General features: G+C 49.5%; 1 protein-coding gene across 1 annotated transcript in view; it reads left to right on the top strand.

Moving 5' to 3' along the window:
• LOC142279148 (uncharacterized) overlaps positions 1–18918 on the top strand; it is a 72896-nt gene extending 53978 nt beyond the window's left edge. Inside the window, exons 11-12 of the mRNA XM_075332666.1 lie at positions 11855–11957; positions 14004–18918. Of these exons, the coding sequence (XP_075188781.1) occupies positions 11855–11957; positions 14004–15904 (2004 nt within the window). The 3' untranslated portion in view covers positions 15905–18918. The remainder of the gene's footprint in view (positions 1–11854; positions 11958–14003) is intronic.
• The last annotated feature ends 4057 nt before the right edge of the window (positions 18919–22975 follow it).

Genomic DNA, 22975 nt, shown 5'->3' with positions numbered 1-22975 from the left:
TCTCTGTCTGTTTTGCACTTAATGGCTTATTTCTGAAATAAAAGATTTAGACCATTCATGCTAGTGTGGTTTCTTGAAAAAAACAACACTGCAGATGGGAGGTGGGAAGAGGTTATTTCTTTATCGCTTCATTGGGGGACACAGGAAACCATGGGTGTATGCTGCTGGGACTAGTAGGTGACACTATGCAAATAAGAAAGATGGCTCCTCCCCCGCAGTATACACCCACTGACTGGAGCTGAGGAGATCAGTTTTTGCTTAGTGTCCGAGGAGGTTGGACACGCAGGGGCTGCTCTCAGCCCCTCAGGTTTGTATTGTTGTGTTTTATTAATGTTTTCCCTTTGTTTTTCAGACACAGCTTGTCGGGCGACAGGGTGTAATCGCTCACACTGCTCTCCCTCATAGAGACCGGTCGCACAGAAGTGGGGTCCGTCCGCCACTTCCGTTGTCCTCCGTGTCAGTCTGGCAGGACCCTACCCCCCTAACACTCTGAAGACTGTTTGGGGGGCATCCGCACAGAGGGACAGGCGGATGGTCCTTGCTCCCCTCCCCAAACTCTCTCGCTTCCGAGCCTGATTGTGGGGTAGGAAGACGAAGACCGTACCCAGGATGGAGAGGTACCTTTCCGGTCTCCCCTAGACTATGCCCGGGACGACCGTCGAGACGTCTTCGCTCGCCCTCCAGGATGGATCCAGGATCACCTCAAGACAAGCAGGGACCTCAGATAAGTACTCCACTCCCCCCTCCTCTTCCCCGTCCCGGGTTATGGGGAGGGATCCCGGGTATAGAAACCCACAGTTTTTTCCACCTGGGTCAGGGGGTCCCATATCTCCCCTAGAACCCCTCACCTTAGGCCCCTTGGTAGTTATTTCCCCGGTTCCGTGACCTCCCTGCGTTCCACCAACCGGCCCCCCTGCTGTGGCGTCCATTATCCGGCGTCCCCTCCGGCGGCCTATCCTCAAACCTTAGCCCCCGGCTCCAGTGCGGCCTACTCTTAAAATTTAGGCCCCGGCTCCATTGCGGCCCGGCGTGTTCTCTGGCGGCCTACCCTTACAAATTTACGTCCCGGCTCCACTGCGGCCCGGCGTCTCCTCCGGCGGCCTACTCTTAAAATTTAGGCCCCGGTTCCATTGCGGCCTGGCGTCTCCCTGCGGCCCGGCGTCTCCTCCGGCGGCATACCTTTACAAATTTAGGTCCCAGCTCCATTGCGGCCCGGCGTCCCCTCCGGGGCCTACCTTAAAATTTAGCCCCCGGCTTCATTGCGGCCCTCTGTGCCCGCACGCTCTCCTGGCCACGCCCCCATGCTCCTGGCCGGCTTTTCAAATTCTTCCAAGGGCTTGCGTTCCTGTGCAACCGCCGCCCCCCTCCTTCCTGGCGCCTGACGTCACCACCCGGCGCTGAGACTCCCGGGGACCGTCACTCCTGCCCGCTCTTCAGCCTCCCGGCTCGGTAAGTAGCCCCACCGCCGCAGCTTCAGCGTCCCCTGCAGGCAACCAGTGCGACTCAGGCCCCCCGCAGTCACCGCTCCGGGCTGCACAGCACCACTTGCTTCACTTTTTTACTCCCGGTCCCTGTAAGACTGCAGAGATAAAAAAAAAAGATCTTAAGCATGCCGCAAAACCGGCTCTCCTGTTATTACTCCATGAGCATACCGCATGGCTATAGAGCTACTTCAGTCCGGGAATATTAACAGCCCCCCCTCCCACCTCCTACAGGTGCGAGATACCAATCTCCTACACGCACTCCATTTCTAGGGGTTTTCCAGCGTACTGTGGTCCTATCCACTTCCACTGTCTGTGTATCTCGTGCTCCTGCCTACTTTCCTGTTAACACTACCTAGTGTGTCAGTGTTTTTCGCGTAGGGTCACCGTTGGTGGGTTAATGTTCATCATGTCCTCTGCTGTCTTATACCCGCCTACCGCAGGGTCATTGACCCGTCCTCTTTTTTCAGCCTCAGCCTGTCCACTATCCAGTGTCTCCATTTACCTGTCTGCTATACAGTGTGCCAGTGTTCCCATGTGCCTGTCCACTACCCAGTTTGCCAGTGTTTCGCTTGCAATGGTCTACACCAGTGTGCCCGTGGTCTTCACCTGTGTGCCAGTGTCTTCATGTACTTGCCCACTATCCCGTGTGTCAGCGTCTCTACGCACTGGCCTACATCTCCGTGCCAGCGCTTCCCTGTTCCTGTCCACTATCCAGTGTGCCAGTGTTTGTGTGCCCCAATACCCAGGTGCCAGTGTCTGTGCCATGCCGGTCTGCCCCAATACACAGGTGCCTTTGGGATTCTGCCCGCTATTCAGTGGGCCGGCGTTTCTACGCGCATTTGTTTACTCTGGTGTACCAGTGTCCTCTCGAGCCGGCTCACTATTCAGTGCGCTAGTGTTTCTTTACGCACCTGTTTACACCACTGTACCAGTGTTGTGTGAACCTACCCACTGTTTGGGGTGTCAGGTCTCTAATCGCACCTGTCTGTTTCTGCAGACAAAAGATTTTTTTTGTATATAGACAATCAAGTCCAGCATCCAGATTGACAGTTTCACAAATCTGTCCACTTGCTTGTGTGCCAATGTCTCTATATGTCGGTCCATCTTCCAGGGTGCCAGTATCCTCTATCCAGAGTGTCTCTGGGGACCTACCCACCATCCGGTGTGCTAGTGTTTCTTGAATGGGCCCCGATCTCGTGTACCTGTTGGCTATAAGCACCTGTATACTACAGCGTGACAAGGATTTGATGACCCGTGCCAGCATCCACTATCCAGTGTATCTCTAGGCACCTACCCACCATTCGGTGTGCTAGTGTTTTCTTGCATGTGACCTCTATCTTGTGTGCCAGTGTTTCTATATGCACCTGTACACTACAGCGGACAGTGATTTGATGAGCCTGCCCACTAGCCTTTGGACCAGCACTTATCTGAACCAGAAGCCAGATACAGCAACTGGCTTAAGTGCTTTGCTCAGCTTTTCCGCTCATCTCTGACCGAGGCGAGAGCTCCATCCATCACTGCCCCATGAGGCGGCACGGCAGCAGCTGTCACATTCAGTGCCAGTACTCCTGATCGATGATCCTGCCCGCTACCCAAGGGGCTAGCGTTTCTCCACTCCAGAGCCTGGATACTGTAACAGGTATGTGTTTCTCTACTCTCGACCCAGTGATTCGAACAGACTGAGTCACCTAGTAGGTCAGCTATTTCCCTCATCTCCGACCGAAGTGAGGACTGGGTTCTGCAGGGAACCCATGATGCGGCACGGTTGCAACTGTCAGTAGGTTGCTCCCCAGTGACCCAGGACTCTCTCCTACTTCAAACCACCCATTCAGGTGACCTGGAGGTAAGCCAGAGTCTTTTGTACCAGTTCATTGTCTTTCCTTCCTGCACCAGCTATTTACTCACTTCCCAGTGATCTGCATCCATACCTCTGGAGTAACCTTGAGGTAAGACTACACGCGACCATTTAACTGGAGAGTCGTGTGCTTCACCCCCGGCAGCAAGCACGAACCCCATGACGCGGCACAGCAGCAGCTCTCTTTTGGTCTCTTCCCAGTGACTCGAGACCTTCTCCTACCTCGCACATGCATGTAAGGTAACCACGAGGTAAGGCTTCTTCTCTGTTGACCGTACGTTGGCTCCGTCGTTTTCTTGAAGCAGCAGTCATTTTGGTTCCCAAATGAGGTAAGCAGGGTACAGCTCTGTCTGCTAACCAGTATGTGGTCCGTTTTTTACTTCCTGCCACCCCCCTCGGGTGGTTCATAGTACTTCTGGTATCCGCCTATTTTTTGGCTTAGACCAGCCTTGGCTGCGCCCGCCACTAGGGTTCAGGCCAGGCACTGTACATGTCTAAAGCCATAAGTCGTTACTTACATTCTCTCTCTTTCAGATAGAGTTCAGATTCCTCAGTCCCTTCTCAGTCAACAGATGAAGTTAAGAACCAGACACAGGAGCGTCCAATCGTCGATTCCACGGAGGACCAGTTTCCCCAAGGGACCTCTAGTATCCTGATGGCCCACTCATTGGGTTCACTCTTCCGGACAGGTCGTAGGTTCCAATGTTTGTCTTCTGTCCTTTTTCCACAACAGAATCCTCCAGGGAGCCCTGATTACTCGGGCCACTGGGTGTTTCCACCCGAACACTCAACACTACAGCGAGTGATCCCTGTCTGATCTACCACTCTTCGCCAACACCTAGACATGACCTGCTTCAGTTTCAGGCCAAGAGGGGTCTTCTTTTCTTCTGTCCCGGGTCTGCCTCCCTTCCCTCGTAGCCATTCTAGATGGCTCTTGGAGATATGCTAGATCTTTCCGTAGTCTCCGCCATACCAGATTCCATGCCCGTTTTCCACCGCTTGGTCTCAGTCTCTTGTGCATCCCTGCACTTTTTCAAGCAGAGTTCCTGCCAGACCATTTAGACTCACATATTCTCACTCATTTCCTTCCCCTCGTCGTCACTTCTAGTTGTGACTGGATGACGCATTTTACAATAATATTGAGAATGTTTTATTCATTCTCCCGTCACTGTCCCATTTTCCTTGCTACCTTCCAGGAATAGGCGTCCCTCCCCTGGTCGGCTACCGCTTAAGCCGACGACATAGTTCGAGCCCTTTCTTGAAGTCCCCCTCGAAAGGGTCTTCCTTCTTCCACTTCAGGTCATATATCCCAGGTCTTGTGCCTCTTTGTCATTCTCAGGAGCCTTCCCCCTTGGGGGTTCTCCTTCCCATAATTCACTGCAATGATCACCCAGTACCCGACTACAGAGTTCGAGTTTTTTCCCAGTCACGTCATTGTAGATGCTCTGATTCCCTTCTCCTGTCTGTCACGTCACAGTGGTAATCGGTCCTGGGAATTCCTTTGGCTCTCTAACCCTGTCATTTTTCTCCGAGCCTCACAGGTTCTCTGAACCCCTTCCATACAAAGGAGAATTATCTCCCGTATTATTTTACCCGTCCGCAGGCTGTTTCTTCCACTAGGGTCAGATCACTTTCCTCGGGTACTGTGGAACCAACGGGTCACGTTCCCCTATGGCGGAATTCCCTTGCACGCTTCTCGAGTATCCCGACTCCCTTGCAACCTTTTAGGCAGTCGGTTTCCCTTTTAGTCATTCTGCGGCAATAAGGGGCCAAGGCTCCTTTGGCCTCCGCTTTCTAGCTCCTACCTCTACCAGGTGTCCTAGCCTTTCGCTCATTCTTACACTCTCAAACGTAGTACCAGGGTCTGTCGAGTTCTTTCTCTCTTAGCCAGACCTATTGCTGTCAATCGCCTTAGATCCTTAGCTTTCTCTTAGGTACAGACCTCAGAGGATGCAGTTTCTCCCTGATCATCCTATTCCCCAGCACACGCATTTTACACTGGTTCTTAGTACTCCCTAGTACTCTAACTCGTCTCCTGTACTTCGGCCCCTGGCCGGATAGGGGTTCCTTACGGGGTCTAGGACCAGGTTCCGGTCAAAGAACCTTGTCTCTGCTAACCCTGTTTTCGGGTTTTTCTCTTCCCACCCTTAGGGACTGCTTTAGGACGTCCCATGGTTTCCTGTGTCCCCCAATGAAGCGATAAAGAAAAGTAGATTTTGGGTACTCACCGTAAAATCTCTTTCTTGGAGCCTTCATTGGGGGACACAGCACCCGCCCTTTTCTAAGACTTCAATGGATTCGGAATGTTATAGATTTCAAGCTTCTCCTCGTACTGCTTTTACAAAAACTGATCTCCTCAGCTCCAGTCAGTGGGTGTATACTGCGGGGGAGGAGCCATCTTTCTTATTTGCATAGTGTCACCTCCTAGTCCCAGCAGCATACACCCATGGTTTCCTGTGTCCCCCAATGAAGGCTCCAAGAAAGAGATTTTTACGGCGAGTACCCAAAATCTACTTTTATCCTCTGTGTTTCCAGTCCATATTAGGGTAGAGCGTTAACTCCTGTGGTGCTGTCGTGGAGGGTTTCCTAGAAACTGAATTACCAGTATGACAAATCCTATTTTCTTTGTCGCTCCATTGGGAGACCCAGACAATTGAGACAATTGGGTGTATAGCTACTGCCTCCGGAGGCCACACAAAGTATTACACTTTAAAAAGTGTAACCCCTCCCCTCTGCCTATACACCCTCCCGTGCATCACGGGCCCATCAGTTTTATGCTTTGTGTTGAAGGAGGCACACATTCACTCATGCTCCCATTTTAGTCAGCAGCAGTGTGGGATTCTGACGGACAGGAGACTGAGTGTCATCAGGGACAGGACCCTGCATCTACAGGTACTCTGTGTCCCCTTGGGGATGGTGCATGGAGCACTTTGGCCTCAGACGCTGCAGCGGCTGCGGTGTTGGTATGAGACCGGGACTACCGCGCCGACCGCGCCTGGTTGCCGGCCGCGGTTTTAACTTTAGCCCCCGGCTTTTGCGGCCTAGTGCCTTAAACTCCCGCCCCCGGGCCTGCCAGTCAGGGGTAAGGGCGGGACGGTCGGCGTGACGCCGACAGTGAGGGCTGGAGCACGCTTAGGTGTCCTCCTCCCCCCTCACTAATCACTCTGGGGCACCAGATTCCCGCACTTATTTAGTTACGCCCACGGCTCCCTCCTCCCCTGTGAACGCCGACAGCCATGTTTTAAGCACATTCTGCCGGTGGAGGACTTCTGGCTGCAGCTCTGGGAGACCCGAGGCAGGGAATCTGGTGGCCACACACCGCTTGAGCGGTCGGTAAGCCACACCGGTCACCCGGTGCTGGTCCCCCTAGGGTGCCGAACTGTATATATATATATATTATATCTGTATACATTTTCTCGGTTCGGCTGTACTGTTAGCTTGTGGCTATATACCCTCAGTGATCACTCTCCTGGGAGACAACAGCATGTCGTTCACAAGGAGCAAGGGTGCCAAGACACAGGGTTATTTTGCAACCTGTACCTCTTGTGAGGCTATGCTACCTGCAGGTTCCACCTACCCTCACTGTGAGCAATGCTCGGCCCCTGTGGCACTCGCTCAGCCGGAGCCTGGGGCACTGGTGGGACCCTCGGCTCAGGTAGACCCCCCTGCCCCCCCTGTCCAGGTGGCAGGGACAGAGTTTGCAGTTTTAGCTGAGAAACTCTCTGAGTCACTTTCACAATCCATGGCTCAGTCTAAGGACAAATGGTCTGCTAAGATACTAGAGGCTTTGCAGTCCAGACCGGCCCTTACACAGGCCCTGGGCACTGCAGGATCGCCCCCAGGCCCCTCTCGGTCTGCGCGGCTAAGCGGGCTCGCTTAGAATCTTACCCGACTTCATCACGCTGTTCGGGGTCTCAGCTTGAGGACTCTCTGGAGGATGAGGCGGAGGTCGCAGCCCAGGACTCTGACCCTGACGTTGCGCTCAATCTTGATACACCTGAAGGGGACGCCATAGTAAATGACCTTATAGCGTCCATCAACCAGGTGCTAGATCTTTCCCCTCCAACTCCACTTGTAGAGGAGTCGGCTTCACAGCAGGAGAAGCACCAGTTTAGGTTTCCCAAACGTACTCTGAGTGCTTTCTTCGATCACTCTAACTTCAGAGTTGCTGTCCAGAAGCACAGGGCTTTTCCGGACAAGCGCTTTACTAAACGCCTTGATGACACACGTTACCCCTTCCCCTCTGACGTAGTTAAGGGTTGGGCTCAATGTCCCAAGGTGGATCCTCCAGTCTCTAGACTGGCGGCTAGATCCGTAGTAGCAGTGGCTGACGGTTCATCGCTCAAGGATGCCACAGACAGGCAGATAGAGCTCCTAATGAAATCCATCTATGAAGCCATAGGCGCGTCCTTTACCCCAGCCTTTGCAGCAGTGTGGGCACTCCAGGCTATCTCAGCTTGTTTGTCTGAGATTAATGCGGTCACCCGTACCTCTGCTCCGCAAGTAGCGTCTTTGACTTCTCAGGCGTCGGTGTTTTCATCCTACGCCATGAATGCTGTCCTGGACTCGGCTAGCCGTACAGCGGTAGCATCCGCCAATTCGGTGGCAGTCCGCAGGGCCATGTGGCTACGCGAATGGAAGGCAGACTCTGCTTCCAAGAAGTTCTTGACCGGTTTGCCTTTTTCTGGCGACCGATTGTTTGGCGAGCAATTGGATGAAATTATTAAGCAGTCCAAGGGAAAGGACTCGTCCTTACCCCAGCCCAAACCAAAGAGACCTCAGCAACGAAAATTTCAAGCGAGGTTTCGGTCCTTTCGACCCTCAGCCAGATCCCAATCCTCCTCGTCCAACAGGCCACAGAAGAGCCAGAGGAACTCTTCTGCATGGCGGTCTAAGTCACGTCCTCCAAAGACCGCCGGAGGCACCGTCTCCAAGGCGGCCTCCTCATGACTTTCGGCCTCCCCAAACCGCATCCTCGGTCGGTGGCAGGCTCTCCCGCTTTTGCGACGCCTGGTGGCCACATGTCCAAGACCGATGGGTGAGAGACGTTCTGTCTCACGGTTACAGGATAGAGTTCAGCTCTCGTCCTCCGACTCGTTTTTTCAGAACATCTCCGCCCCCCGAGCGAACCGTTGCACTTTTTCAGGCGGTGGACACTCTGAAGACAGAAGGAGTTGTGATCCCCGTTCCCCTTCAGGAACGTGGTCGCGGTTTTTACTCCAGCCTGTTCGTGGTGCCAAAAAAGGACGGTTCATTCCGTCCCGTTTTGGACCTCAAATTGCTCAACCGACATGTGAGAACCAGGCGGTTTCGCATGGAATCCCTCCGCTCTGTCATCGCTTCGATGTCCCAAGGAGACTTCCTTGCATCAATCAACATCAGGGATGCCTATCTCCATGTGCCGATCGCACCAGAGCATCAACGCTTCCTGCGTTTCGCCATGGGGGACGAACACCTTCAGTTTGTGGCACTGCCTTTCGGCCTGGCGACAGCCCCACGGGTCTTCACCAAGATCATGGCAGCCGTTGTGGCAGTCCTACACTCTCAGGGCCACTCGGTGATCCCGTACTTAGACGATCTCCTAGTCAAGGCACCCTCCAGGGTGGCATGTCAACACAGTCTGACCGTTGCTCTGGAGACTCTCCAGAGGTTCGGGTGGATCATCAATTTCCCAAAGTCAAAATTGACTCCGACCCAATCACTGACGTACCTCGGGATGGAGTTTCATACTCTCTCAGCGATAGTCAAGCTTCCGCTGGACAAACAGCGTTCGCTGCAAACAGGGGTGCAATCTCTCCTTCGGGCCCAGTCACACCCCTTGAGGCGCCTCATGCACTTCCTGGGGAAGATGGTGGCAGCAATGGAGGCAGTTCCCTTTGCGCAGTTTCATCTGCGTCCACTCCAATGGGACATTCTCCGCAAATGGGACAGGAGGTCGACGTCCCTAGACAGGAACGTCTCTCTTTCTCTGGCAGCCAAGACCTCTCTTCAGTGGTGGCTTCTTCCCACTTCTCTGTCGAAGGGAAAATCTTTCCTGCCCCCATCCTGGGCTGTGGTCACGACGGACGCGAGTCTGTAAGGGTGGGGAGCGGTTTTTCTCCACCACAAGGCTCAGGGAACCTGGACTCCGACAGAGTCCTCCCTTCAGATCAATGTTCTGGAGATAAGGGCAGTGTATCTAGCCCTAAAAGCGTTCCATCGGTGGCTGGAGGGCAGGCAGATCCGCATACAGTCGGACAACGCCACGGCGGTCGTGTACATCAACCACCAGGGCGGCACTCGCAGTCGTCAAGCCTTCCAAGAAGTTCGGCGGATTCTGCTGTGGGCGGAGACCACAGCCTCCACCATCTCCGCGGTTCACATCCCGGGCATAGAAAACTGGGAAGCAGACTTTCTCAGTCGCCAGGGCATGGACGCAGGGGAATGGTCTCTTCACCCGGACGTGTTTCAAGAGATCTGTTGCCGCTGGGGAACGCCGGACGTCGATCTCATGGCGTCTCTGCACAACAACAAGGTCCCGGCATTCATGGCACGGTCTCAGGATCACAGAGCTCTGGCGGCGGACGCCTTAGTTCAGGATTGGTCGCAGTTTCGACTTCCTTATGTATTTCCTCCTCTGGCAATGCTGCCCAGAGTGTTGCGCAAGATCAGGTCCGACTGCCGCCGCGCCATCCTCGTTGCTCCAGACTGGCCGAGGAGGTCGTGGTACCCGGACCTGTGGCACCTCACGGTGGGTCAACCGTGGGCGCTCCCAGACCGACCAGACTTGCTGTCCCAAGGGCCATTTTTCCATCTGAATTCTGTGGCCCTCAACCTGACTGTGTGGCCATTGAGTCCTGGCTCCTAGCGTCCTCAGGGTTATCTCAAGAGGTCATTGCCACTATGAGACAGGCCAGGAAACCAACGTCCGCCAAGATCTATCACAGGGCTTGGAGGATCTTCTTAGCCTGGTGCTCTGATAAGGGGTTTACCCCCTGGCCGTTTGCCTTACCCACTTTTCTTTCCTTCCTTCAATCCGGAATGGACAAGGGTTTGTCTCTCGGCTCTCTCAAGGGACAAGTATCGGCGCTTTCCGTGTTTTTTCAAAAGCGTCTAGCTAGGCTTCCGCAGGTCCGCACGTTCCTGCAGGGAGTTTGCCACATAGTCCCACCTTACAAGCGGCCACTGGAACCCTGGGATCTCAACGGGGTTCTACGGGCTCTTCAGAAACCACCTTTTGAGCCGCTGCGGGATGTCTCTCTATCACGTCTTTCGCAGAAGGTGGCATTTCTAGTGGGTTACATCACTCCGAAGAGTGTCAGAGCTTGCAGCGCTGTCATGCAAAGCCCCCTTCCTGGTATTTCACCAGGATAAGGTGGTTCTACGTCCGGTCCCGGACTTTCTCCCTAAGGTGGTGTCCCCTTTTCATCTCAATCAGGATATCTCCTTACCTTCATTTTGCCCTCATCCAATTCACCAATGTGAAAAGGATTTGCATTTGTTAGATCTAGTGAGAGCACTCCGGATCTACGTGTCTCGCACGGCGCCACTGCGCCGTTCTGATGCGCTCTTTGTCCTCGTCGCTGGCCAGCGTAAGGGGTCGCAGGCTTCCAAGTCAACCTTGGCTCGGTGGATCAAGGAACCGATTTTTGAAGCCTACCGTTCCTCTGGGCTTCCGATTCCTTCAGGGCTGAAAGCCCATTCTACCAGAGCCGTAGGGGCGTCTTGGGCATTGAGGCACCGGGCTACGGCTCAGCAGGTGTGTCAGGCGGCTACCTGGTCTAGTCTGCACACTTTCACGAAACACTATCAGGTGCATACCTATGCTTCGGCGGATGCCAGTCTAGGTAGGCGAGTCCTTCAGGCGGCGGTTGCCCACCTGTAGGAGAGGGCCGTTGTTGGCTCTTTTTATCGGGGTATTCTTTTACCCACCCAGGGACTGCTTTTGGACGTCCCAATTGTCTGGGTCTCCCAATGGAGCGACAAAGAAGAAGGGAATTTTGTTTACTTACCGTAAATTCCTTTTCTTCTAGCTCCTATTGGGAGACCCAGCACCCGCCCCTGTTCCCTTCGGGCTGTTGTTCTTTTGTGTACACATGTTGTTCATGTTGAATTGTTCTTTTGGTTCATGGTTTCAGTTCTCCGAACATCCTTCGGATTGAATTTACCTTAGACCAATTTATATAGTTTCCTCCTTCCTGCTTTGGCACCAAAACTGATGGGCCCGTGATGCACGGGAGGGTGTATAGGCAGAGGGGAGGGGTTACACTTTTTAAAGTGTAATACTTTGTGTGGCCTCCGGAGGCAGTAGCTATACACCCAATTGTCTCAATTGTCTGGGTCTCCCAATAGGAGCTAGAAGAAAAGGAATTTACGGTAAGTAAACAAAATTCCCTTCTTCTCCTCCAGTATTGGATGTTATATACTTGTGTCATGAGAGCGGTAGAGCGGCAGGATCACAGCTGACCACAGATTTCACATGTCCGGATCTTATCTCCATTATTCCCGGGGACTTTTACAATATTTTGTTTTGCAGCTTTTGGATCTGGATAAAGATCTGAACAATATTAATTCTCCAGAGAGAAATGTGAGTGGCGATCAGCGGAGTAAAGAGGGGATTCCTACAGATCACCGCCCCGGTGAGTACAGACCACCGAATAACGCAAACAAGTCACACATTACAATTTCTCCGCTCCTTCCGGTGTCAGTTTTTCCATTACTCACAGCAAGTTGGGCTGCAGTTTGTACATCGCTCAGCCCAAAAGCTAATGCTCTACCAGGATACAGCTAAACCTCCATTAATGTGGAAGAGTCACAGGTGCAGGAGAAGCAGATCACACACACACACACCTCCATGGAATGGAGGGGAGGCAAATGCTAGATGATAAAACTGCACACTAGTGTCTTGCACAGAGCGCTGTTCACATGCAGATGGCACAGTCACAAACCCGCAGCCTATTAGGTGATGCCCTTCTATTAGATCAGGCGGGCTGCCAAGCCGTACCCCACTGTGTATCATGCACGGACAGACACTCTACAATGCAAGGCCCAACAGAAAGGGGCCTGGCTGTATCCTGTACAAACAAAAAAAAATATACACAGTGGGGTACGGCTTGGCAGCCCGCCTGATCTAATAGAAGGGCGTCACCTAATAGGCTGCGGGTTTGTGACTGTGCCATCTGCATGTGAACAGCGCTCTATGCAAGCCACTAGTGTGCAGTTTTATCATCTAGCATTCGCCTCCCCTCCATTCCATGGAGGTGTGTGTGTGATCTGCTTCTCCTGCACCTGTGACGCTTCCACATTAGTGGGGGTTTAGCTGTATCCTGGTAGAGCATTAGCTTTTGGCCTGGGCGATGTACACACTGCAGCCCAACTTGCTGTGAGTAATACTTAATTTTTGGAGGACATTGTCCTCTTTTTGTTGCTATTTTTATATGTCAGTTTTTCCAGCGGTATATTAACCCTTCATGTAAAATAAACATGAAATGTGAATGAATCTGTGATCCCGGTGCAGGGGATAACACGGGATGTGCAGTTATGTTATAGAGGAGAAATACAGCTGCACGTGAATTCTGCCGATGTGAGCGAGGACGAGCTCCAGCTCTTTCCTATTATCCGCTGTCAGGGCTGATGAGGGGTTTCTCCAGTTTAAGGACTAAGTCTCCATTATCTCCTGTTACAGTCATGTCAGTGTGTGAGATACAGAACGGGGACATATACCCAAATAACCGGAGCGGATGGAGATTACTGCTCTGAGGGTCGGTAATGGTGCTCACCAGGGAGGAGGCAGAGACAAAGATGGCAGAGCATTATCATCACATAACAAATATGGTTACATGAAGATGAGCGTCACCTCTTATATATAACCTATTGTGTCCTGATAGGATGTCCGGGGTCCAGCAATTTAATCCAGATATTGGGGGGTGGGATTCTTGGGCGATTCTTTTACTGACATTTCATCTGTCATTGTGCCGGATACGAGTTTAATAATAGCAAATGGCATAAACTATTTCTATATTCTGATTTTTTTTTTTCTAGGAGTCAAAATGTTCAGATTTATTTTTTTCTCTTTTATATCACAAGATGCTGAAATGTAACAAATCTCTCTTTGCTTATTTCTGTTGCTGACTCCTCCATCTTATAGAGGATTTATGGAAGGAAAGGGGCTGCAGAGCGGTATTCTGTAAGAATTGATTGTTCCTGCACTGGCTCGCCTCCTCTTTTTGCAGCGCTCGGATCATCCTGCTATGCAGCCCCTTTCCTTCCATGATCAGCTCTCTTGTCTTGGGCGGTCGGTGCTGCAGCTTCCGCAGGATTTTTTCTGGGCTGTTTCCAGTGTTGTACCTGCTAGCACAACTTGCTGTGGTGAGCGCTGTATTTTGACCCTCACCTTCATGGCATCATAAAGTATAATTCCTCTTATGTCGCCTTCTATAAGGCAGCCATGGACACTGTGCTTATGTTACCAGATATGATATTCAGTATATAATCAATATTATTAACTCATTTTCTATGTGATTTCTTTTTGGAATTGTGGAAGAGTCGTCTTAAATATAATAAAATCATCACAATCTGGGCAGCACAACGATACTGCAGTTAGGGGCCTGAATTTACCAATAAAAACCAAGTTCAAATGTTACAAATTTTTAAATGTACAAAATCTGTTTTTATTCTTTTGACAGAATATTGTGGTATTATACAGAATAAGTATGAAGAACAAGTCATTATCCCAGATAAATCCTCAGTCCTTCACATTCAAGATCCGTCATCTTATGCTTCTAAACAATATCCTGAGTCACCTCAGAATGTTCAGCAAATTAAAAGCCACATAAGGGGGCATCAACAGCAACAAACTCACACAAGGGATAAGCTGTACTCCTGTTCAGAATGTGAGATATGTTTTAATCAAAAATCACAGCTTATTTTACATCTAAAAGCTAGTCAATGTGGAAAATGTATAACCCAAAAGTCTGCTTTAATTTCACATAATATAATTCACAAAGGAAAACCATTTTCTTGTCCAGAATGTGTAAAATGTTTTACTTTGAAATCAAAACTTATTCAACATCTAAAAATTCACACAGGGGAGAAGCTATTTTCATGTTCAGAATGTAGGAAATGTTTTGTTCGGAAATCAACGCTTGACCTGCATATAAAAATTCACACAGGGGAGAAGCCATTTTCATGTTCAGAATGTGGGAAATGTTTTATTCAGAAATCACAGCTTGATTTACATATAAAATCTCACACGGGGGAGAAGCCATTTCCATGTACAGAATGTGGGAAATGTTTTTTTCGGAAATCACACCTTGATAGGCATATAAAAACTCATACAGGTGAGAAGCCATTTTCATGTTCAGAATGTGGGAAATGTTTTTTTCGGAAAAAAACGCTTAATGAGCATATAAAAACTCATACAGAGGAGAAGCCATTTTCATGTTCAGAATGTGGGAAATGTTTTATTCTGAAATCACTGCTTGATTTGCATATAAAAACTCATACGGGGGAGAAGCCATTTTTATGTTCAGAATGTGGGAAATGTTTTATACAGAAATCACACCTTAATGTGCATATAAAAACTCACACTGGGGAGAAGCCATTTTCATGTACAGAATGTGGGAAATGTTTTATTCGGAAATCACACCTTGATAGGCATATAAAAACTCATACAGGTGAGAAGCCATTTTCATGTTCAGAATGTGGGAAATGTTTTATTATGAAATCAGACCTTGATAGGCATATACAAACTCATACAGGGGAGAAGCCAATTTCATGTCCACAATGTGGGAAATGTTTTATTCAGACATCAAGCCTTCGTCAGCATATAAAAACTCACACAGGGGAGAAGCCATTTTCATGTCCACAATGTGGGAAATGTTTTATTCGGAAATCACGTCTTGATGACCATATCAAAACTCATACGGGGGAAAAGCCATTTTCATGTCCAGCATGTGGGAAATGTTTTTTTCTGAAATCACACCTTGATATGCATATAAAAACTCATACAGGGGAGAAGCCATTTTCATGTTCAGAATGTGGGAAATGTTTTATTCTGAAATCACTGCTTGATTTGCATATAAAAACTCATACGGGGGAAAAGCCATTTTCATGTGCAGAATGCGTGAAATGTTTTTTTCGGAAATCACACCTTTATAGGCATATAAAAACTCATACAGGGGAGAAGCCATTTTCATGTTCAGAATGTGGGAAATGTTTTATTGTGAAATCACTGCTTGATTTGCATATAAAAACTCATACGAGGGAGAAGCCATTTTCATGTTCAGTATGTGGGAAATGTTTTTTTCAGAAATCAAACCTTCGTCAGCATATAAAAATTCACACAGGGGAGAAGCCATTTTCATGTCCACAATGTGGGAAATCTTTTATTCGGAAATCACATCTTGATAGGCATATAAAAACTCATACAGGGGAGAAGCCATTTTCATGTTCAGAATGTGGGAAATGTTTTATTGTGAAATCACTGCTTGATTTGCATATAAAAACTCATACGGGGAAAAGCCATTTTCATGTTCAGAATGTGGGAAATGTTTTATTCGGAAAGCAAATCTTTTTGGACATATAAAAACTCACAGAAGGTAGCAGACATTTTTATGTTTATAATGTGGGAAATGTTATACAGTGGAACCTTGGTTTTAGAGTTACTTAGTTTGAGAGCGTATTGCAAGACAATCAAAGCTTTTTAAAAATGTGTAACTTTGTTTAAGAGCAATGCTTTGCAATAAGAGCAAATATTCACTGCAATCACTTGTGGGTCAGTCCTTTCACCATGCTCTGATTCGCTCTGGAGGTAACTTTCTGTACATATGTACAGTATACAGTATACCATTGCACAGGTGGACGTGTTGGTCTGCTCCTCTCATCCCAGTGTGCCTTCCAGGTGTTCCCCTCAGTACCCTCACTCTTGTTTCCTTCTTTTGAAGTCCACACCATTAGACTCTTCAAACCATTCTCCCTGCGAGTGGCAGTTGTGTATCGCCCTTCAGGCTCCTCCCATCAGTTCCTTGATCATTTTGCCACTTGGCTTCCACACTTTTTATCCTGTGACCTTCCCACTCTCAGCATGGGGGATTTCAACATCCCTATTGACGACTCACTCTCCCCATCTGCCACCCATTTTCTTTCTCTAACCTCGTCATTCGGCCTCTCACAACTCACTAAGTCTCCTACACATGAGGATGGGAATACGCTGGACCTGGTCTTCTCCCGCCTCCTCACTCTTCATGACTTCACCAATTTCCCTTTCCCACTCTGACCACAACCTTCTCTCCTTTTCCATCACAAACGGTCTTCAAACACGGGATGCCCCCACCTATCACCCATACAGAAATCTAAGCGCCATCAATACCCAACTGTTAATGAACAATTTGCAGTCATCCTTGGCTCCCATCTCCTCCCTCTCCTGTGCAGACTCTGCAGTTTCACATTATAATAAGACATTGCAGAGTGCCCTGGATGAAGCTGCACCAGCTACATGCAGAAAAAAAAACACACAGGCAGCGGCAGCCCTGGCACACGCCTCAAACACGTTTCCTACAGCGCTGTTCTAGGTGTGCTGAGTGTCTGTGGAGAAAATCCTTTTCAGCTGAAGACTTCATCCACTAGCAGTTCATGCTCAAAAAATATAACTTTGCTCTCCATCTGGCTAAACAAGTATAGTTTTTACCACTCTCCTCACTTCACTAGCCAACAATCCTAAACGACTCTTTGAAACCTTCCACTCCCTCCTGAGCCCTAAAGCACAGACCCCGGTCACCAACCTAAGCTCTGATGATATGGCCACTTTCTTCTTACAAAAGATCAACGATATCCGCAAAGAAATCTTTGAAAAATCCCCTCAGAGCCTTGATCCGCTCCTTTCCCGCACCTCAAGCTCACTATCAAAATTCGAACCGGTCACAGAAAAAGTGACATGACTCCTTGCTCTTCCCGCCCAACAACACGCACGAGTGACCCTCTTCCCTCACATCTCCTTCAGGCTCTCTCCCCAGCTGTCACTACCTATCTAACCAAAATGTTTAACCTCTCTTTCATCAGGTATCTTTCCTTCATCATTTGAACATACCACCATAACCCCTCTACTTACAAAACCTTTCCTCAATCAGAACTGTGCCGCTAACTACAGACCAGTCTCTAACCTTCCCTTTATCTCTAAGCTCCTGGAATGCTTGGTCCACTCTTGGCTAATCCGCTATTTATCTGAAAACTCACTTTCTTTTTCGCTCCTAATTGGGAGACCCAGACAATTGGGTGTATAGCTATTGCCTCCGGAGGCCACACAAAGTATTACACTTAAAAGTGTAAGGCCCCTCCCCTTCTGGCTATACACCCCCAGTGGGATCACTGGCTCACCAGTTTTGTGCTTTGTGCGAAAATTATTTGCGGGGCCTATAAGAACGGGCCGTTCCGTCCCTTCTGGATCTAAAACTGCTCAGCAAGCTCGTGGACACCAGGCGGTTCCGGATGGAATCCCTCCGCCATGTCATCGCCTCAATGTCCCAAGGAGATTTCCTAGCATCATTAGGCATCAAGGATGCTTGTCCACACGTGCCGATTGATCCAGAGCACTAGCGTTTCTACGCTTCGTTATAGGAGACGAACACCTTCTGTTCGTAGCTCTACCTTCCGGCTAGCGACAGTCCCACTGGTCTTCGCCAGGGTCAGGGCAGCAGTGGTCACAGTCCTGCACTCTCAGGGTCACTCTGTGATCCCATATTTAGACGATCTACTTGTCAAGGCACTCTCTTAGGAAACATGCCGACACTGCCCGAACGTTGCGCTGGAGACTCTCTAGAGTTTTGGGTGGATCATCAACTTTTTGAAGTCAGATCCGACCCCGACCCTATCGCTAACATATCTAGGCATGGAGTTTCATACTCTCTCAGCGATAGTGAAGCTTCCGCTAGACAAACAGCATTCACTACGGGCTGCAATCTCTTCTTTAAGAACCAGTCGCATACATTGAGACGCCTCATGCACTTCCTACGTAAGATGGTAGCAATGGAGGCAGTTCTTTTCGCGCAGTTTCATCTGCGTCCACTACAATGTGACATTCTCCGCCAATGGGACGGGGAGTCGACCTCCCTCAACAGAGTCGTCTTTCTTTCTCAGGCGGCCAAGGAATCTCTACGGTGGTGGCTTCTTCCCACCTTATGGTCAAAAAGAAGGTCCTTCCTATCCCCATCCTGGGCGATAGTTACGACAGACGCGAGTCTATCAGAGTGGGGAGCAGTTTTTCTCCACCACAGCGCTCAGGGTACGTGGACTCAGCAAGAGTCCACCCTTCAGATCAATGTTCTTGAACACAGAGCAGTGTATCTTGCCCTACAAGCCTTCCAACACCAGCTGGACAGCAAGCAATTCCGACTTCAGTCGGACAACTCCACAGCGGTGGCATACATCAACCACCAAGGAAGAACGCGCAACCGGCAAGCCTTCCAGGAAGTCCGGCAGGTTCTGATGTGGGTGGAAGACACGGCATCCACCATATCCACAGTTCACATCCCAGGCGTGGAAAACTAGGAAGCTGACTTCCTAAGTCGCCGGGGTGTGGCCGAAAGGGTATGGTCTCTTCACCCGGACGGGTTTCAGGAGATCTGGCGCCGCTGACAGAGGCCGGACGTCGATCTAATGGCGTCACGGCACAACAACAATGTGCCAGCTTCATGGCACGGTTTCACAATCATCGAGCTCTGGCGGCAGACGCCTTAGTTCAGCATTGGTCGCAGTTCCAGCTACCTTATGTGCCACCTCTGGCATTGTTGCCCAGAGTGCTGCGTTAGATCAGGACCGACTGCGGCCGCGCCATCCTCGTCGCTACAGATTGGCCGAGGATGTTGTGGTTCCCGGTTCTGTGGTGCCTCACGGTAGGCTAACCGGGGGCACTACCAGACCAATCAGACTGGCTGTCTCAAGGGCCATTCTTCCATTTGAATTCTACGGCCCTCAACCTGATGGTGTGGCTTTGAGTCCTGGAACCTAGTGTCGTCAGGATTACCTCAGGACGTGGTTGCCACCATGAGACAGGCTAGCATACCAACGTCCGCCAAGATTGACCACAGGACGTGGAGGATATTCTTATCTCGGTGCTCGGCGCAGGGTGTTTCTCCCTGGCCGGTTGCATCGTCTATGTTTCCTTCCGTCCTGCAATCTAGGTTGGAAAGAGGGTTGTCGCTCAGTTCCCTTTAGGGACAAGTCTCAGCGCTATCTGTATTTTTTCAGAAACGACTTCCTCAGGTACGCACGTTCCTACGGGGAGTTTGTCTTCTCAGCACTCCGTACAGGCGGCCGTTAGAGCCCTGGGATCTGAACAAGGTTCCAATTGCTCTCCAGATGCCGCCTTTCGAGCCTTGAAAGAGGTCTCCCTTCCCGCTTTTCTCGGGAAGTTGCCTTCTAGTAACGGTCTCGTCTCTTAGGAGACTTTCCGAGCTAGCAACGCTCTCATACAAATCTCCCTTCCTGGTCCTTCACCAGGACAGGGTAGTTCTGCGTCCGATTCCGGAATTTCTCCCTAAGGTGGTATCCCACTTTCATATCAATCAGGATATCACCTCACCTTTTTTGTGTCCTCGTCCAGTCCATCAATTTCAGAAGGATTTGCATCTGTTGGTTCTGGTGAGAGCACTCAGGTTCTACTTCCCGCATGGCGCTCCTGCGCCACCCGGATGCACTCTTTGTCCTTGTCGCTAGTCGGCGTAAACAGTCGCAAGCTTCTGAATCCACCCTGGCTCGGGGGATCGAGGAACCAATTCTTGAAACCTACAGTTCTACTGGGCTTCTGGTTCTCTCAAGGCTGAAGGCCCATTCTACCAGAGCCGTGGGTGCATCCTGGGCATTACGGCACCAGGCTGCGGCTCAGCAGGTGTGTCAGGCACCTACCTGATTGAATCTGCATACTTTTACCAAGCATTTTCAGGTGCATACCTACGCTTCGGCAGACGCCAGCCTAGGTAGATAAGTCCTTCAGGCGGCGATTGCCCACCTGTAGGGAAGGGCTGTTTGACGGCCCTATCACGAGGTATTCTTTTACCCACCCAGGGACTGCTTTTGGACGTCCCAATTGTCTGGGTCTCCCAATTAGGAGCGAAAAAGAAGAAGGGAATTTTGTTTACTTACCGTAAATTCCTTTTCTTCTAGCTCCAATTGGGAGACCCAGCACCCGCCCTGTTTTCTCGGGGTTTTTTCTGTTTTTTCGGGTACACATGTTGTTCATGTGGTATGGTTCAGTTCTCCGATGTTTCCTCGGATTGAATTGGTCTTTAAATCAGTTATTGGCTTTCCTCCTTCTTGCTTTGGCACTAAAACTGGTGAGCCAGTGATCCCACTGGGGGTGTATAGCCAGAAGGGGAGGGGCCTTACACTTTTAAGTGTAATACTTTGTGTGGCCTCCGGAGGCAATAGCTATACACCCAATTGTCTGGGTCTCCCAATTGGAGCTAGAAGAAAAGGAATTTACGGTAAGTAAACAAAATTCCCTTCTCTTGATCCCTCTAAATCTGGTTTCCGCTCTTTACACTCCACCGAAACGGCCCTCACCAAAGTCTCAAATGATCTATTAACAGCAAAATCTAAAGGCCACTATTCCCTATTGTTTCTCTTGGATCTCTCAACTGCTTTTGACACTGTGGATCAACAACTTCTCCTCACCATGCTCCGCTCTATTGGCCTCAAGGACACCGCTCTCGCCTGGTTCTCCTCCTATCTCTCCGACCACTCCTTCACTGTTTCCTTTCCTGGCTCTTAAGACCGCTTTACACACTGTGATCTCGCTAGCGAGATCACTAGCGTTCGTACCCGCCCCCATCATTTGTGTGTCACGGGCAAATCGCTGCCCGTGGCGCACAAAATCGCGCAGACCTGTCACACTACTTACCTGCCTAGCGACGTCGCTGTGACCGGCGAACCGCCTCCTTTCTAAGGGGACGGTTCATTCGGCGTCACAGCTACGTAACTAAGCGGCCGCCCAATAGAAGCGGAGATGAGCGGGACGTAACATCCCGCCCACCTTCTTCCTTCCTCATTGCCGGCGGCCGCAGGTAAGGTGAAGTTCCTCGTTCCTGCGGTGTCACACATAGCGATGTGTGCTGCCGCAGGAACGACGAACAACATCGTACCTGCAGCAGCAACGATAATTGGGAATAGGGGGGCATGTCACAGATTTAGCGATTTTGAACGTTTTTGCGACAAATTCCGTGACCCCAACGACATCACTTTAGCGATGTTGTAGCGTGTAAAGCGGCCTTTACTCCACTCCTCTCCCCCTCACCTCTGGGGTTCCTCAAGGCTCAGTCTTGGGCCCGCTCCTTTTCTCTCTATACACCGCCCCTATTGGACAAACCATCAGCAGATTCGGTTTCCAATACCATTTCTATGCTGATGATACCCAATTATATACATAATCTCCAATCATCACCCCTGCTTTGTTGCAAAATACCAGAGATTGTCTGCTGTCTCTCAAAGCATGTCTTCCCTCTGTCTGAAACTGGATCTCTCCAAAACTGAGTTTCTTATGTTTCCTCACTCTACCAACCAACCTACACCCGACATCTCAATTACCTTTGATGATTTAATCATTATTCCCGAGCAGCATGCTCGCTGTCTTGGGGTCATATTTGACTCAGAACTCTCCTTCATTCCCCATATACAATCACTCAGTTGCACATGTCACCTACATCTCAAAAACATGTCCAGAATCCGACCATTTCTTACTTTCGAAACTGCAAAAACCCTTACTGTCGCTCTTATTCATTCCCGCCTGGATTACTGCAACTCTTTATTGATTTGTACAAAAACTTGTGAACGAGGGGGGGGTATTTTTCATGTTTTTTTGGAGTAAGAATTACTGCACCACAATTGTGAAAAAAGTATACAGTTTTTATTATTACAAAAAATACAAAATGCTGGAAATCACATGTGATTGCAGTTAGTGATTAGACTTATTTAAAATCCAATTAAATGAGACAGAGAAAAGAAGGTCACAGGGAGGAAGACAGGCTACCCCTTAATTTCTGTGCAGGGAAGAGGATAGTTAGATTATATCCAAGATGTCCATATAAATAACCCGAGAAACATAGGTATATCCCCTAAGATAGTAGAGTAATGGAGGGCTTATACATGAAAAGTAACCAACAGGATAAGGTCCAAATCAGGGCCTGAACACAATAGTATTTAACACCACCAGCAAGCACATAGCATAATCTCAAAAAAAATAATAATTCATACAATGGTGGAGATTGGCACCTGAAGGACCTACCTGTGGTATGTATAGCACCCAAGGAGGGGAGTCTGTCAGCCTCACATGTGGACATGTGTTCAGGCCCTAATTTGGACCTTATCCTGTTGGTTACTTTTCATGTATAAGCACTCCATTACTCTACTATCTTAGGGGATATACCTATGTTTCTCGGGTTATTTATATGGCCATCTTGGATATAATCTAACTATCCTCTTCCCTGCACAGAAATTAAGGGGTAGCCTGTCTTCTTCCCTGTGACCTTCTTTTCTCTGTCTCATTTAATTGAATTTTAACTATGTATGTCTAATCACTAACTGCAATCACATGTGATTTCCAGTATTTTGTATTTTTTGTAATAATAAAAACTGTATACTTTTTTCACAGTTGTGGTGCAGTAATTCT

The sequence above is a fragment of the Anomaloglossus baeobatrachus genome, unplaced genomic scaffold (genome assembly GCF_048569485.1).
Source record: "Anomaloglossus baeobatrachus isolate aAnoBae1 unplaced genomic scaffold, aAnoBae1.hap1 Scaffold_424, whole genome shotgun sequence".
Taxonomy (NCBI): Eukaryota; Metazoa; Chordata; class Amphibia; order Anura; family Aromobatidae; genus Anomaloglossus; species Anomaloglossus baeobatrachus.
This window is presented reverse-complemented; position numbering and strand designations above follow the sequence as displayed.